The sequence below is a fragment of the Mobula hypostoma genome, chromosome 5, assembly GCF_963921235.1.
Source record: "Mobula hypostoma chromosome 5, sMobHyp1.1, whole genome shotgun sequence".
NCBI classification, from domain to species: domain Eukaryota; kingdom Metazoa; phylum Chordata; class Chondrichthyes; order Myliobatiformes; family Myliobatidae; genus Mobula; species Mobula hypostoma.
In genome coordinates, this window is record NC_086101.1 from 138129976 (window position 1) to 138148883 (window position 18908).

The window sequence follows — 18908 nt, forward strand, 5'->3', positions numbered from 1 at the left end:
GGGGAATTATGCGTTGGATGCGGAGATTCGGATGGTAGGTGTGGACAAGAGAACTCTATCCCTGTTAAGGTGGTGGGAAGATGGGGTTAGCTTGGAGGAAGGGAATCCCCATTCTTTGAAGAAGAAGGATATTCCTGATGTATTGAAAAGGAAAGCCTCATCCTAGGAAGAGATGTGGCAGAAATGAAGGAACTGAGAAAAGGAAATGACATTTTTACTGGAAACGGAGTGGGAAGAGGTATTGTCAAGGCGGCTGTGGGAACTGATGGGTTTCAATGATATCAAAGTTCAAAGTAAATTTATTATCAAAGTACATACTGTATATATCACTATATATAACCCCGAGATTCATTTTCTCGGGAGCAATCACAATAAATATAGAAAATACAATAGAATCAATGACAGACCGCACCCAACAGAATGGACAACAACCAATATGCAAAGAAAAAACAACAAACTGTGCAAATGCAAAAAGAAAGAGAAAAAGGAAATAATCATAATAATAAATATGTATTAAATATGGAGAACATGAGATGAAGAGACCTTGAAAGTGAGTTCATAGGTCGTGGGAACTTTTCAGTGATGGGGTGAGTGAAACTGACTGAAGTTATCCTCTCCGGTTCAAGAGCCTGATGATTGAGGGGTGAACCTGGGTGGTGCAGGTTTTAAGGCCCCTGTACCTTCTTCCTGATGTCTTCCTGTGAGAAGAGAGCATAACCTGGACGGTGGGGATCCTGGATGATAGATGCGGTTTTCCCTTGACAGCTGTAGATGTGTTCAATGTGGGGAGGGCTTTACCCGTGATGGATTGAGCACTATTTGTAGGCTTTTGCTCCCTCTTCTCTGTTCCCCTCCAGCCGTCCTCTCTCCTAAGATCCAACTATCTCATTTCCCAAACTTCTAATGCAATCATTCTCCAAGGTCTCCCGCGGCTTGTAGGAGAACCACAACATAAAGATCTGACATCACCCTTTTGATCCATCTATCGCACCTTTGTGGGTGCACTGCCGTTTCTATCCCAAATGCACAGGTAAAAGCAAAGACTAGAACTGACCTTAATGAAAACGACTGGATTGTGTTTTCAACATTGTTAGATTCTGATATCGTACGACATAAGGAATAAAGATACTGAAGCAACACACACAAAATGCAGAAGGGACATTTTGTGCGTGTTGCTTTGGATTTCCATCATCTGCGGATTTTCCCGTGGTTGTGATAAAGATGTTGAAGTTTTGTTTGAACTTGTTTAATTTTTTTTGCAGAAATAATGTGCAAAATTTCGCAACTCTATTATGCAACAAGTTAAATTGCACGGTAATTGCGGCCAGATTGGTCCAACCTCTTTGATAATAATTTCCGCATTATCAACCAATTGCCTCTTTCGCGGAAATGCGATGCAAACTTGGAATATTGCTTGCCGCGGTCCAAGTCAAGTCTTTAGCAGTGCGTGTATGCGGGTGCTGTTCTGGTGTACTGGGGTTGGAAAAAGTAAAAAAAACAGCAGCTGTTTAAGGAAGTCAATTCTTCATTATACCCCACCACACCTAAAACCCTATCACATCCAAAACCCCCAACCAAACTTTCACTGGTATGCTCGGGACCAACGTCAGTCCCGGCAGTTGGCTATTACTGACTTTTCTGGGCGTGGAGCAAGGAAATTACTAGATGCCTGACTGATTTTTGCCAGCCTACAGTTCGAATACAGGTAAGGCCGATCACTGAGAGTAAATGTTAATGGTGCTTATGAGTTTAAAAAACTTTAATCTAATAAAGAATCTGTCAAAGTGAGTGAGATTTACCGACCCAAATGGAATGGCGAGTGGAATGTTGAAGCTTTTCAGATTTGTTAAGCTATGCATCTGTATTCTGTTAAATCAATCTCGTAATTTAAAAAATCGCGTATGTTAGTATAGGATGTTACTCAGATCGTCCCAAAGCGCTTTACAATTAATGAGTGTTGCAATGCATGGCATGTTTTGCACAGCAACATGACTTAGTGTCTGTATAATGCTTCGTTATGCTGGTTGAGGATAACTCAAGGCAGCGAGAGCTTCCCCTGTTAACCTTCGGCATTATATCATCGGTTCTTTTTTTGTCCACCTGTAAGGGCGAATGGGAAACAAATTTAACATCTCGTCCCTGAAACACCTCTAATGGTAGCCCCGTTTCTCTCAGTACCGAAACGCGCTCATGTTCTGGAATGAGACTTGAACCCTCGAACTTCTATTTAAAAAGGGAGACTGGCATTTTTATAGCATCTCTCTCAGGTCGCAAACAGACTATGGCAAACTGCATAATACAAATTTATAAAGGAAATGTTTTTAAATAGTGCTTTTGAAATGATATCTATTGCCTAGTGCTTTGTATGTGCTTGCAGAGTGAATAGTATTTTAATTGTAGACCTGTGATTGCAGGATGGCAGATGAATTACAAGTGGGAAGAGCTAGCAAATTGGAGGTGTTAACATTACCAGAAAACTCACCTGTTGAGAAAGAATGTGATAATGTGTATGGTGAAACAAGTGAGGCAGAGGACTTGTCAAACTATTTGAAATCTCTGAACGAGGAACAGGCACAATCTAAAAAGTTATGTGGATATCTCAACAAGCTAGGAGGCAAAGGACCACTCAAAGGCTGCAAGACTCGTTGGTTTGTGTATGAGCCAAAGAAATGCCTTCTGTATTATTTCCGAACTGCCCATGATAGCACTCCATTAGGGAGCATGGATTTAGCAAATGCTGTGTTCAATTTTTGTCTGGAAGCTGAGGAAGGAACCTTTGAAATCAAAACTCCAGAGAAGGATTATACTCTGAAGGTGAGAGGCAACTTAATTTTATCTTTAAATTTGTTATCTGCTGGATAATATCAATTCTGTACAAATTGACAACCAACACAAAGTTTTTTTTAATATAAAAAAGTTCATTTCCATTTTTACATGCTCTGTTTTATTCACAGACTAAGTTTCAACCAGCTGCATTATTTTATCGATAAAGGTTATCTTTTGATAGAGATTTAAATAATGTAATTGTGAAACAAATTTATTTGCATTTGGCATCTCATGGGTCAAAGTAAGGTTCCAGTGGGTTCTACCCCTTCGCCTCAGTCCTATTTTTAAAAAAGTGTGTATTATTGGTATTGTAAAATATTTATTTTGCTGTCCTCTTGCTTTCCATACTCACAGTTTAATTTAAACAATTCAAATATATATTTTAAACTGACTAGTGAAAATTCAGCTAATTCAGCAGTTTGATGTGCTTTCATTCCAATATTCTGGAAAAAGATATCCAGTTTTTGACCTTTCCTTCAGTGCCAAACATTTATGTGGTAAGTTTGGCTGAGCTACTTACTAATTTTGGTAAAGCAAATGTGTTGTAAGTAGGGCACAGATGAGGAAATGCCCTCTACCCCACTTTAGCCCATCTGAAGAGCTGATCTGAGTTAACAAATAGTGAAAATGTGAACTGGTGACCTCAGAAAGTAAGACATGGCACAGTAGTTCAGGATGCCAACACATGACTGGGCCTGGTGGGGTACACAAAGATATTAACCCTTGCAGCAAATAGACTCTTTCCCTACAGAATGCAGAATGGGATAAATACAGCTGATCTGATGTGGTGTGGAATTTGTGGTTGAAATCAATTCTTTACTTCCTTATTTGATCAGTTAATTGCTTTTGCAGGGTGTGTGGAAGTATTTATAAAGCATAAGTACGGTGGGTTCATGATTGATGGAATTACAGTTTTAATTCTTTGATGTTCAAAGTAAAGCCTGACTGACCTATTTACAAGGTTTAGTCATCATTTCCTGAGAGAATCTTCTGCAGGAGCAATAGCAACTTTATTCTCTGGTGTTTGAACCACAACTAATTTTCTGCAAAGTGTGAGCCCGCTTTTTTTTTTGCACTTTGGGTATGTGCACAGATCTTGTGATCTCTGCATGGAGGCCGATGTCAAAGAGGGTGAACCCAATCGCGCACTTGGCAGGGCACTGAAAACCTGTGCCAACCAGCTGGCTGGGGTGTTTAAGGACATCTTGAACCTCTCATTGTTGTCGTTGGAGATGCCCTCTTGCTTCAAAAGGGCATCAATCGTACCAGTGATCAAGAAGAGCAGGGTGAGCTCCATCATCAACTATGGCCCTGGAGCACTCACATCTTATGTGATGAAGCGCTTTGAGAGGGTGGTCTTGGTCAGAATTAACTACTGCCTGAGCAAAGACCTGGACCTGTTACAATTTGCCAACTGCCACAACAGGTCTATGGCAGATGTAATGTCACTGGCTCTCAGCTTGGCCTTGGACCTCCTGGACAATGTCAATACCTATGTCAGACTGCTATTCAGATGATTGTAGCTCAATATTCAACATCATTATCCCCTCACTACAAGTGAACCAGCTTCGGACCCTTGCCCTCTGAACCACCCTCTGCAACTGGATTCTTAACTCATCACCCATGGCTGTGTGGCTAGGCACAGCTCAAACACCATCTATAAATTCACCAATACCAATAACAGTTGTGTCCGAATCCTAGATGTTGATGAGATGTACAGGAGAGGCATTGGTTGGTTGAATGGTCTCACTTCAACTTTGTACTCATTGTCAGTAAGTCCAAGGAATTGATTATGGACTTTGGGTCGGAGAAGTCAGGAGAACATAAACTAACCCTCATCCAGGGGTCAGCAGTGGTATGGGTGAGCAGCTTCAAGTTCCCATACTTAAAAATCTCAGAGGAGCTATCATGGGCCCAATATATTGATGCAATCACAAAGAAGGCAAGCCAGTGGCTATACCTAATTAGGAGTTTGTGCGATTTGGTCTGTTCCCAAAGACTCTAGCAAAGTTCTACAGCTGTACACTGGAGAACATTCTGACTGGTTGTATCACCACCTGGTATAGAAGCTTCAGAATCGAAAAGAGCTGAAGAGGGTTGTAGACTTGCCAACTTCATAATGGCAGTAGCTTGTCTATCATCAAGGATATCTTGAAAACGCAGTGCCTCAAGAAGGCAGCATCCATCAATAAAGACCCACATCATCTAGGACATGCCCTCTTCTCTCATTACTACACTCAGGGAGTACAGTAGCCTGAGGGTGTTTTAGGATCAGCTTCTTCCCCTCCACCAACAGGTGTCTGAATGGTCCATGAACACTGCCTCACTATTTTTCTTTTTCTTTGCTCTATTGTGACAACATTTTTGTCCTGCTCTGTTTTTCTGCTGCAAAACATGATATGTCATATCACGACATACGTCAGTGATAGTAAACCTGATTCTGATCTAATAAGTGTGGTAGATGTTCTCCCTGAAAAAGATTGTACTGAGGACCTCACATCTTCCCTTTCTTTTCTAATTGATGAGCTATGCAAAGGTAGCTCCAACCAAAACTGATATTTCTTGTCCTGTTCATCTTTTCTATGACTGAAAAACACTGCTGGTTATTAAGAAGACTAAAAGATGCAGGTCTCCCTTGCTAGTGAGCAGAATAATAAAGTGTTGCATAGTTACAGACTAAAGGCTGACTTATACTTGTGCGTACGAGCTTGCGCCATAGCCTACGCAAGTGGGCTCTGCAGTTGTGAGCATTTATACTTGTGCGTTGGTGTGTCTGCATCGCTTTGCAATTCACCACCGAAACTCAACATGAAGAAACTCAAACTTCAAACAATGGCGACTGAAACTGAAGGAGGGTGAATTTTCTGTATGTACCGTGTAGTGTCACTTAACAGAATCGGAAATTTTGAGCCAAAATTGATTTGTTGAAAAAAATCAGCACATACACGCATGTGCACGTCATGCATTCGCATGTCACACATGCGCACACGCACCTGCCCGTGCAAGGCTTCATGGTCATCGTAGTCTTTCTCGGGGTAAACAAGTTTAAAGCAAGCATCTTTTTCTGTAAAAGCGAAAAGCCTCTTTCCGTTAACGAAAACAGATACTAATGTAGGTGTTTTGTAAAAGCGAAATGTGTCCTCCATAATTTCGGAGGTCTGTAAAGCTTTATGGAAAGCTTTGCAGCCAAAGTTCCCTCCCTGCCCTTCAGTCGCCCAATGGGAAGCTATTGCAGTGTAGGAGGAAATGTGATGCTACCAAGCGGACCAATCACAGTTGTTACGGTCTGCATTGCCGCGACGTGTAGTTACATTTTGGGAGAGGTGCGCTTTGGGCTACGGCATAGGGTTTGTGTAGAGTACAGCATAGGGTTCGCGGCTACACCATACCTATGACATCAATTTGACGCACAAGTATAAATCAGCCTTAAGGTGAAGAGCAGGCTCACTCTCTGCACCAGTTTACTACAGCTAGTTGGGGAAGTGGCCGTTGGAAGCAGTGCACTTGAATGCAGAAGCGTGGTGTGTGTGTCGCTATTAAAGCGAGACTTAAAGCAGATCGTTGCAGGCCAGTGCTCCCATCAATTCTACTCACTAACGTCAGGTTGCGGGAAAATACAGTAAACTGGATTACTTGAGTCTGAACTAGTGAGAGATGAGGGACTGTTACCCACCTGTCCTGACAGAAACATGGCTTCATGACACCATTCCGGACTTGACCATCCAGCTAGCAGGTTTAACCTCCTTTCAGACCAACAGAAATGCTGCAACCTTCGGTAAAGTCGTGGAGGAGTCTGTGTGTCTGGTGTGTGAACGCCTTGATAGTAATGATCTACTGCTTACTGCAGATAGAGGTTTAATGGTGAAGTGCAGGCCCTTCTACTTACCAAAGGAGTTTGCTGCCATTGTAATTATTGCCATTTACAACCTCCCCCCCCCCCCCACCATGGTAGTGCTGCAGGAGCTCTGTGGCCAATGGTGTCTTCATTGTTGCTGGTGACTTCACTCACACCAATATAAGAACAGTCCTGCCTGCCAAAATTCTACCAGCATGTCAACTTTGCAATCAGAGGAAACAATATATTAGACTTGGTTTATACCAACATTCAAGGAGCCTAGATGTCTATACCCTCGGATACTCAGACCATATATCTTTAACTTTGTTTCATTTGGTTGTACTGCATGCACGATGAGACGACAACAAACTTGAACTTGAACAATAGAGGCCTTTTAAAACATCAGTAAATACTGATTTTTTTTTGGCTTCAGGAACCAACACCAGTTGTGCATTCTGCTGCTTTGCAATCCTATATAAGTCTTGTGTGCTGCAACTTTCACATTTAACCTTATAGAAATGAACTCAGCAGTAGTGAACAAGAGCGCTATTTAGCACCCTGATGTCATTCCAGGGCACACAGCTGCTGTCAATAGGTTGCAGCAAATTTTCTGGCACAGTTTCCTAGCCTCGTACTTCAAAGCTGCTTAAGTCAAATGAAATGGTAATTTTGGAGGAAAAACACTCTTCCTTTTGTGGTATTTATGACATAAAATTTGACAGAATAGCAAGAGATCGTTTATTGAATCTGTGCTTGCCTTTTTGAAGATTAATTTAATTGATCCCACTCTTTTGTTTTCCTCCTTTTCCTGCAACTTTCTCTATTTTTAAGTGGTTTATTCTGTTCTATCTTGGAATGTACCATCAAATTTCTCCTTCCAGGGATGTAAAGAGCCTTCCAGGTGAAGCAGAGATTCATTTACAACTCCTCCAACCTTGTCTGTTGCATTTGGTACTCTTGATGTGGCCTCTTACCCAGTATCTTTCCTCATTCCTTCTGCCTGTCACCTGCACACTGTATCAGCCTTCCCCTTACCTCGTTATACTGTCTAATACCCATTTACATCCTCACATGATTCAGGGTCTCGACCCATTATGTTGACTATTCTCCGACAGATGCTGCTTGACTTATTGAGCTCCTGCTGTTTGCTTTTTTTTTGCTGTCTCTATTGTCCTTTGAGATAGTGCATTCCACATACTGGACACTAGAAAAGAAAAATTACATTTAGATACTTCTGGCCTTTGGTGGAAAAACAATAGTGTGGAGTTATCAGAATGCGTGTGCAACTATACACAGAACTTTCTGCTATTTTCAATGTGATGCAAGTAGACAACGTGCCAGTGGATATTCACTCGTATTTGTAAAATTGCAAACCAGAGAAAAAGGCCATTTGACCTGTCATGTCTGCCAGCTTTTGAAAGAATTAACTAGTTATTCCTGCTCCCCCAGCTTTGGACCACAATGGCATAACATGACATTATGTCACTTGTGTCCACATCTTATCTTTTTCACCTCTTTCTACTACTCTATTTGCTGGATCCAGATGCAAAATATACAAATGTTTTAACAGATTTTGTTTTGTAAATGATATTGAAACAGCTACATTTGAAGTTAGAAATGGCAAAGTTTTTGTGGACTTTAAACTGAATGTCTGAATAATACAAGTAGGATTGGGGAAAAAAATTCAAGTAACTGACATTAACGAATTTAGAAGAATAAGAAATCTCCTTGAAACTTAATTCTTAATGGGCTCAACAGGTCAGATGCCTGTGGGATACTTCCCCTGAATGAGGAGTCTAAAACCAGCGGATATGGTTCAGATTCAAAGATAGTCCATTTAGGACTGAAATGAAAAATTTCTTCACTCAGTAGGTGACGAATTTTGTGAATACTGAGTCATTATGTTGTAAGACTGATAGATTCCTACTGATTAAGAGAATCGAGGGATATGAGGATTTTCTTCTTCTTGGGCCCTTAGCTCCCAGTGGAGCATAGGCCATTGATGACCTCCTGTCTCCAGCATCCAGATTGGTGGTATGGATGGAGCACATCAATGTTTCTATAAGCTATTGTATCCACTGTACAGGGGATTGGCCTATACAGCTTCACCAGAGCCCTGTTGGCTGGCCTTACCCATTTCCACCTCTCACGACTGGGTCGTAGGGTTGGACTTTGAGAGGTGGATATGGGGATAGTGCTGGAAAATAGTCCTGAGATAGTTCTTCATTTCTTTTTTTAGTCTCATTTTAAGTTGAGGTGGCACATTCCAATGTAAACTCATGGATGTGTCAGGATATACTCACCAGGAAATGTCTACGATATGTAGAAGATAATAACATGGCAACAGAGTTTTGGTGCATGTGGCAATGAAGATGGGAACAGGCGAGTGCTTTGACAAAGTAGTCAAGAAATCATCAGACTTCTGAAAGAACAAATTGTGTCTCTAATTGATAACTGGAGGTCATCAGGATGATGCCAGTAGATATTGTCATTAGGGGTGTGCAGAACTCATTTAATGGGGCTGTTCACAAGTTTATCAAATAAATTTGAAAGCTAATAAACAGCAATAAGTAGTCATCTCTTGTCAGCAGCAAAAATATTAACATAGAAGATGCATTTCAGTAAAAAAAGTAGAAATCTTAAACCTAAGGTGGGGTGCTAGAGGTGCAGAATCATTAAAAGCAGTGTCAGAGGTTTTAAAAAAGCCATTGAAACTGGCAGCATTGGAATTTATTTCTGTGGGTATTGTTATGTTTTGTAATTCCAAAACGAAAACTAATTGAAAGGAAACGAGAGCCAGAAATGGAAGTTTTACTTTGGTTTTTAGTTTAGCGAGACGTGCATATCACGTGGTGGCATGATAATGTTTGCCATTTACGTACTTTTACATATAACCCGCAATGCAGTATGTAAGCAACAAAGTATGCTTAATCAAAGAATATATTTACAATTATTGCTCAAATACAACTGGAATATCAGATACACTACACTTCTCCCTGATTAGCTATGAACTCCTACTCAATATAGAATGTATCTCAACTATATACACAGTATACTATGTAATACAGCTACTAGGTACAGAGATCCACAGCATAGTGAATTTTAAGTTGTCCCATTTATGCCTGAGTGTTTAATTGCTGTAGAGGCTTTCTTACCCTTGTGGGATAATGTCTTTCCTGACAAGGAGGCTCACTCTACTTGGCAGCTGAGACTCGTGTATGTGAAACAATCTCAGGTTCTGGGGTCTCCTCTGTGGTGGTTGTAGGAATTGACTATGGGACTGCAGGAAGTGGCTCTGAGAGCTCTGACCACCATTCTTCTCTGACAATTGACTCTGCTTTTCTCAACTGATCAATGTGCCATCTCCGGAGTGTGTAGGAGAGTGGGCTAGTTCTGTCCTTAATCTTTCGGAGTATCCACTTTTGATCACCTCTGTAGTCCCTCGCCAGGAATGCATGTCCAGGAGTGAAACATCAAATCTCCTTGTTTGAAGAGCCTTCAATATGTCTCAGCTGTTTGTCTTGCATACTCCTTCTGAGATTGGGTTTGAGGAGACCCAAGAGTGAATGCAAGGGATGACCCAGGAACAGCATTGCTGGTGAATTATTGGTTGTGAAGTGTGTTGCATTGTGATAAAAATTTGATTCAATTCCATTCCATTCTGATTCAATGTTAGTGTAGTGCGTTCTGCAGACGTTGCTTGCAGTATGTTCTTTAGACTCTGGACAAACCTTTCCCGCCAAACTATTTGTTGTTGGGTGGTACAGTGCAGATGTTGCATGTCTTATTCTGTTCATTTTCAGGAATGACTGGAACTGTACCACAACAAACTATGTGCCATTGTCAATGACTAAGTGTTCTGGAATGCCAGTCCTTGGGAAGAAGCTTCTCAACACAACAACAGTGTACAAGGAGGCTATTGGGAACACTTCTGCCCCTTAGTAGCAACATCCACTGATACCAAGAAATTTGAGTCCATGAATGGTTCGGCAAAATCAACATGAATCCTCTGCTGGGGCAATGTAGGTCAATCCCAGGGCTGAAGAGATGTTGCTCTAGGCATCTTCTGGATGTGTTGGCATCCCAAACGGCGGTAGCAAGCTGCTTGATCTGTCGATCTACCCCAGGACACCAGGTAAAACTCCAAGCCAATGCTTTCATTTTGATCATGCCTAGGTGATCGGCATATACCTCCTCGACCACTCAGCATGGATGGTACAACAATTCTCTAACCCCACAAAAGGCAACCTCTGTCAAAAGCATGTTCATCCCAGTTATAGTAAAGATGTTGGAACTGGGGATTCTACGGCACATTCCAGCCATTTTAGTAGGCATGTAGACCTGAGAGAGTGCGGGGTCTTTTCTGGTTTCCCTTTAGATCAGAAGTTCCCAAACCTGGGGTCCATGGGGCCCTTACTTAATGGTATTGGTCCAATGCATAATAAAGGTTGGGACTCCCTGGTTTAGATGATCTCTGCCATAATAGGGAGACTTGCAATTTATGTTATGGAGAATACATCAAGAAGAGTGTCCTCTTTTGTAAATATTTCAGGTATTTCCTTTTCAAAGGGTAAATGGAACAGTCCATCAGCATTTCCATAGTTGGTCATCCTCTTGAATTCCATCTGAAAGTTGTGTCCTCCAAGAAACAGAGCCATCTTTCCATTGCTGTGAATGGAGCACCATCTTCTGGATTGAGAATTGACACCTGTGGTTGATGATCTCCCATACAAATATTTTACTCACCAAACCTGACTCAATGCCTCTCTGTCAATCTGCATAATGTTTCTTTGTACCAGTAAGGGAACGTGATGCCAAGGCTATGGGGTTTTCACTTTCATTCCTGACTACAATTCATTTAGTCATAGTCATACTTTATTGATCCCGGGGGAAATTGGTTTTCGTTACAGTTGCACCATAAATAATAAATAGTAATAGAACCATAAATAGTTAAATAGTAATATGTAAATTATGCCAGTAAATTATGAAATAAGTCCAAGACCAGCCTATTGGCTCAGGGTGTCTGACCCTCCAAGGGAGGAGTTGTAAAGTTTGATGGCCACAGGCAGGAATGACTTCCTATGATGCTCTGTGTTGCATCTCGGTGGAATGAGTCTCTGGCTGAATGTACTCCTGTGCCCACCCTGTACATTATGTAGTGGATGGGAGACATTGACCAAGATGGCATGCAACTTGGACAGCATCCTCTTTTCAGACACCACCGTCAGAGAGTCCAGTTCCATCCCCACAACATCACTGGCCTTATGAATGAGTTCGTTGATTCTGTTGGTGTCTGCTACCCTCAGCCTGCTGCCCCAGCACACAACAGCAAACATGATAGCATTGGCCACCACAGACTCGTGGAAAATCCTCAGCATCGTCCGGCAGATGTTAAAGGACCTCAGTCTCCTCAGGAAATAGAGACGGCTCTGACCCTTCTTGTAGACAGCCTCAGTGTTCTTTGACCTGTCCAGTTTATTGTCAATTCGTATCCCCAGGTATTTGTAATCCTCCACCATGTCCATACTGTCCCCCTGGATGGAAACAGGGGTACCTTAGCTCTCCTCAGGTCTACCACCAGCTCCTTAGTCTTTTTCACATTAAGCTGCAGACAATTCTGCTCACACCATGTGACAAAGTTTCCTACTGTAGCCCTGTACTCAGCCTCATCTCCCTTGCTGATACATCCAACTATGGAAGAGTCATCCGAAAACTTCTGAAGATGTCAAGACTGTGCGGTAGTTGAAGTCCGAGGTGTAAATGGTGAAGAGAAAGGGAGACAAAACAGTCCCCTGTGGAGCCCCAGTGCTGCTGATCACTCTGTCGGACACACAGTGTTGCAAGCACACGTACTGTGGTCTGCCAGTCAGGTAATCAAGAATCCATGATACCAGGGAAGCATCCACCTGCATCGCTTTCAGCTTCTCCCCCAGCAGAGCAGGGTGGATGGTGTTGAATGCACCGGAGAAGTCAAAAAACATGATCCTCACAGTGCTTGCTGGCTTGTCCAGGTGGGCGTAGACACGGTTCAGCAGGTAGATGATGACATCCTCAACTCCTAGTCGGGGCTGGTAGGCGAACTGGAAGGGATCCAAGTGTGGCCTGACCATAGGCCGGAGCAGCTCCAGAACAAGTCTCTCCAGGGTCTTCATGATGTGGGAGGTCAATGCCACCTGTCTGTAGTCACTGAGGCCGCTGGGGCGTGGCGTCTTCGGCACAGGGACGAGGCAGGACGTCTTCCACAGCACAGGAACCCTCCGGAGCCTCAGGCTCAGGTTGAATACATGGTGAAGTACTCCACGTAGCTGAGGGGCACAGGCTTTGAGCACCCTGGTACTGACACCATCCGGTCCTGCAGCCTTACTTGGGTTGAGACATTTCAGCTGTCTTCTCACCTGTTCAGCTGTGAAGCCCACCGTGGTGGTTTCGTGTGGGGGAGGGGTATAGTCATGAGAGCAGGGTGGGGGACTGTGAGGAGGGGTAGGAGGGGAGAGTGGAATATGTGTTGGTTGGGGGCCGACAACAGATGGCTCACGTGGGGGATGGGCAGGGGCCACAATGTCAAATCTGATAAAGAACAGGTTAAGTTCATTGACCCTGTCCACACTGCCTTCAGCTCCTCTGTTGCTAGTTTGCCCCAACCCAGTGATGGTCCTCATCCCTCTCCAGACCTCTCTCATGTTGTTCTGCTGGAGTTTCCACTCAAGCTTCCTCCTGTCTTTAGCCTCCCTGATCCTGGCTTTCAGGTCCCTCTGTATTGCCCTCAGCTCCTCCCTATTTCCATCTCTAAACGCACTCTTTTCAGTGTTCAGGATGTCCTTAATGTCCTTTGTCACCCATGGCTTGTTATTTGAATAACAAAGGACAGTTCTTGTCAGAACATTGCAGTCCACTGTTTTCAGTGATACAGCTATTTCAAATGCTCTTTTAAATGTAAGTTGTGCTTCAATTCAGCCACAAATGCTGAAATGGACTCCCATATGTTTTCATAACCGCTATGAAACCTAAGGCATTCTGCAATCAACAATGGTTTCGGTTCTAAATGTTTCTGGATTATTTTCACCATATCAGCAAAGCTCATTTTGAGTATCAAACTTTCAAATTTCCAAACAAACTCTATGTCTTTAAATCCACTGCACTCAACAAAATTGGTACTTGTTTCTCATTTTGCATTAAAATACTGCTCATTCGTTTGGTATGCAAAATCCAGTTATCTGTTGTGTGATCAAGCACGTCAATCTTTCTGATGTAGCCAGCCATTTCTGTTTTTTTTTAATTATGATTATCATCACCCAGAATTCACTGGGCCCCATTATCATCCAGTCTTATTTTTAATTTGATTGTGTTCTCTCTCTTCTTTCTGAAGAGACAGATGTTGTGTTGCTTTTTTAAAAGCTCAACTGTCACGTTGCACTTCAACAAGGTCATTGTCCCGGACACCCTCCTCACCACTTTTGTTTTCCAACTCTGAAACATAAAAACTAATTGAAAGGAAAACGAGAGTCGTGAATGTGAGTTTTACTTTTTTTTTACTTTAGCGAGTTGTGTGCATATTGCGTTGTGTCATGATGACATATGCCATTTACATGCGTATACAGATAACCTGCGATGCATTATGTAAGCAACAAGGAATGCTTAATCAAACACTACATTTACAATATTACTCAAATATTGCTGAAATATGAAATATACAACAAGTATAGAACTCAAGTTTCTGTAAAGCATTTGTGATGCTATTCGGGGTGTGCATAGAATAGTATGGATTCTTCTGGTCTCCATGTTATAGATAGGATATGACAGGACCGGATGAGATATTAAAGGGTTGAAGGGAATGGAGAGAGGATGCTTTCAGGAATTTGAATCCACCAGGTTAAGTGTTAAGTTGAGATAGCACTTTCCACTGTAAACTCATACTCAAAGTTTACAATGGTAAGTGCCATGTTGAGACTAAAACAAAGGAATACAAGAAAGAGCAGGCCACTTCTGTTTAATCTTTATAGGACAGCTGTTAGAGGATAGAGACCCCAAATGATGGATGGGCTGAACCATGTATAAATGCAGAAAACATTTCCTCCAATAGAAGAATCTAAAATCTGGGATAATAAGTACAAGATGGATATCAATTAATCTAGTGGGAAACCTATTTGCGTTTGGAATTTATTTCCCCAGAAAATAGTTCAAACCAAAAGCCAAGACACATTTAATAGGAGGCTAAACGAGATAAGACCAAAAGATGTAGGAGCAGAATTAGGCTATTTGGACCATCGAATCTGTTCTGCGATTTCATCATGGCTGATCCAATTTTCCTCTCAGCCTCAGCCTCAATCTCCTGCCTTCTTCCCGTATCCCTTCTGCCCTGACCAATCGGGAATCTATCAGCCTTTTCCTTAAGAATACATAAAGACTTGGCCTCCACAGCCGCCTTTGGCAACAAATCACACAAATTTGCCACTGCCTGGCTAAAGAAATTCCTCCTCATTTCCATTCAGAAAGGACTACCTTCTATCCTGAAGCTGTCTCCTCTGGTCTTAGACTCTCCCACCATAGGAATCATCCTGTCCACATCCACTCTATCAAGGCCTTTCACTATTCAATAGGTTTCAATGAGGTCACGCCTTATTCTTCCGAATTCAAATGAATACTGGCTCAGAGCCATCAAATGCTCTTCATATGACATGCCATTCAATCCTGGAATCATTTTCATGAACCTGCTTTGAACCCTCCCCAGTTTCAGCACTTCCTTTCTAAGATAAGGGCCCCAAAGCTGCTCATAATACTCTAAGTGAGGCCTCACCAGTGCTTTATAAAATCTCAGCATTATGTTTTTGCTTTTATATTCTAGACCTCTTGAAATGCGTTTGTCTTCCTCACCACAGACTCAACCAGCAAATTAGCCATAGAAACCATAGAAAAACTACAGCACAGAAACAGACCTTTTGGCCCTTCTTGGCTGTGCCGAACCATTTTCTGCCTAGTCCCACTGACCTGCACACGGACCATATCCCTCCATACACCTCACATCCATGTATCCGTCCAATTTATTCTTAAATGTTAAAAAAGAACCCGCATTTACCACCTTGTCTGGCAGCTCATTCCACACTCCCAGTACTCTCTGTGTGAAGAAGCCCCCCCCAATGTTCCCTTTAAACTTTTCCCCCTTCACCCTTAAACCATGTCCTCTGGTTTTTTTCTCCCCTTGCCTCAGTGGAAAAAGCCTACTTGCATTCACTCTATCTATACCCATCATAATTTTATATATCTCTATCAAATCTCCCCTCATTCTTCTACGCTCCAGGGAATAAAGTCCTAACCTATTCAACCTTTCTCTGTAGCTGAGTTTTTCAAGTCTCGGCAACATCCTTGTAAACCTTCTTTGCACTCTTTCAACCTTATTAATATCCTTCCTGTAATTTGGTGACCAAAACTGAACACAATACTGCAGATTCAGCCTCACCAATGCCTTATACAACCTCATCATAACATTCCAGCTCTTATACTCAATACTTTGATTAATAAAGGCCAATGTACCAAAAGTTCTCTTTACAACCCTATCTACCTGTGATGACACTTTTAGGGGATTTTGTATCTGTATTCCCAGATCCCTCTATTCTACTGCACTCCTCAGTGCCTTACCATTTACCCTGTATGTTCTACCTTGGTTTGTCCTTCCAAAGTGCAGTACCTCACACTTGTCTGTATTAAACTCCATCTGCCATTTTTCAGCCCATTTTTCCAGCTGGTCCAAATCCCTCTGCAAGCTTTGAAGACCTTCCTCACTGTCCACTACACCTCCAATCTTTGTATCATCAGCAAATTTGCTGATCCAGTTTACCACATTATCATCCAGATCATTGATATAGATGACAAATAACAATGGACCCAGCACTGATCCCTGTGGCACACCACTAGTCACAGGCCTCCACTCAGAGAAGCAATCCTCCACTACCTCTGGTTTCTTCCATTGAGCCAATGTCTAATCCAATTTACCACCTCTCCATGTATACCTAGCGACTGAATTTTCCTAACTAACCTCCCATGCGGGACCTTGTCAAAGGCCTTACTGAAGTCCATGTAGACAACATCCACTGCCTTCCCTTCATCCACTTTCCTGGTAACCTCCTCGAAAAACTCCAATAGATTGGTCAAACATGACCTACCACGCTCAAAGCCACATTGACTCTCCCTAATAAGCCCCTGTCTATCCAAATGCTTGTAGATTCTGTCTCTTAGTACTCCCTCCAATAACTTACCCACTACCGATGTCAAACTTACTGGCCTATAATTTCCTGGATTACTTTTCGATCCTTTTTTAAACAATAGAACAACATGAGCCATTCTCCGATCCTCCGACACCTCACCTGTAGACACCGACGTTTTAAATATATCTGCCAGTGTCCCTGCAATTTCAACACTAGTCTCCTTCAAGGTCCGAGGGAATATCCTGTCAGGTCCTGGGGATTTATCCACTTTAATTTGCCTCAAGATAGCAAGCACCTCCTCCTTTTCAATATGTACAGTTTCCATGATCTCACTACTTGCTTCCCTTAATTCCATAGACTTCATGCCAGTTTCCTTAGTAAATACAGACGCAAAAAACCCATTTAAGATCTCCCCCATTTCTTTTGGTTCCGCACATAGCCGACCACTCTGATCTTCAAGAGGATCAATTTTATCCCTTACAATCCTTTTACTCTTAATATACCTGTAAAAGCTCTTTGAATTATCCTTCACTTTGACTGCTAAAGCAACCTCATATCTTCTTTTAGCCCTCCTGATTTCCTTCTTGTGTTTTCTTGCACTTTTTGTACTCCTCAAGCACCTTATTTACTCCTTGTTTCCTATACATGTCATACAACTCTCTCTTCTTCTTTATCAGAGTTGCAATATCCCTTGAGAACCAAGGTCCCTTATTCCTATTCACTTTGCCTTTAATCCTGACAGGAACATACAAGCTCTGCGCTCTCAAAATTTCTCCTTTGAAGGCTTCCCACTTACCGATCACATCCTTGCCAGAGAACAACCTTTCCCAATCCACGCTTTTTAGATCCTTTCTCATTTCTTCAAATTTGGCCTTCTTCCAGTTTAGAACCTCAACCCTAGGACCAGATCTATCTTTATCCATGATCAAGTTGAAACTAATGGTGTTATGATCACTGGAACCAAAGTGCTCCCCTACACACACTTCAGTCACTTGTCCTAACTCGTTTCCTAATAGGAGATCTAATATTGCACCCTCTCTAGTTGGTACCTCTATATATTGATTTAGAAAACTTTCCTGAACACATTTTACAAACTCTAACCCATCTAGACCCCTAACAGTATGGGAGTCCCAATCAGTATGTGGAAAATTAAAATCCCCTACCACCACAACTTTGTTTCCTGCAGTTGCCTGCTATCTCTCTGCAGATTTGCTCCTCCAATTCTCGCTGACTATTGGGTGGTCTATAATACAACCCCACTAATGTGTCCATACCTTTCCTGTTTCTCAGCTCCACCCATAAGGACTCACTAGACAAGGCCTCTAATCTGTCCTGCCTGAGCACTGCTGTAACATTTTCCCTGACAAGCAATGCTACCCCCCCCCCGCCCACCTTTCATTCCTCTGCCTCTATCACATCTGAAACATCGGAACCCTGGAATATTAAGCTGCCAGTCCTGCCCCTCCTGTAGCCAAGTTTCACTAATTACTATAATGTCATAATTCCACGTGTCAATCCACGCCCTCAACTTGTCTGCCTTCCCCGCAATACTCCTAGCATTGAAATATATACACCTCAGAAGATTTTTACCACCACTCACAACCTTTCTATTTGCAGCTTTGCTTGAACTTTTAACATCATTTATTTTCACCCCAGCCCCACTGTCAGCTCTGGTGCTCTGGTTCCCATCCCCCTGCAAATCTAGTTTAAAGCCTCCCCAATAGCACTAACAAACCTTCCTGAAAGGATATTGGTCCCCTTGTAGTTCAAGTGTATGTCTCTCTTGTACAGGTCCCACCTGTCCCAGAAGAGGTCCCAATGATCCTGAAATCTGAAACCCTGCCGCCTACACCAGTTCCTCAGCCACTTGTTCATCCTCCAGAGCATCCTATTGTTACCCTCACTGGCACGTGGCACAGGTAGCAATCCTGAGATTACCACCCTCGAGGTCCTGCTTTTTAACTTCCTACCAAGCTCTCTATACTCACTCTCCAGGACCTCTTCACTTTTCCTTGCTATGTCATTGGTACCGAAGTGCACCACGACAT

The 18908-nt window shown here is 42.4% G+C and overlaps 1 protein-coding gene across 2 annotated transcripts in view; it reads left to right on the forward strand.

Annotated features, from left to right (window-relative positions):
• Positions 1–1419: 1419 nt before the first annotated feature.
• tbc1d2 (TBC1 domain family, member 2) overlaps positions 1420–18908 on the forward strand; it is a 78356-nt gene continuing 60867 nt past the window's right edge. Inside the window, exons 1-2 of one of the 2 annotated variants that reach the window (XM_063049016.1) lie at positions 1420–1705; positions 2415–2814. In XM_063049016.1, coding sequence (XP_062905086.1) covers positions 2416–2814 — 399 coding nt within the window. In that variant the 5' untranslated portion in view covers positions 1420–1705; position 2415. The remainder of the gene's footprint in view (positions 1706–2414; positions 2815–18908) is intronic. The other variant, XM_063049017.1, reaches the window with a different exon arrangement.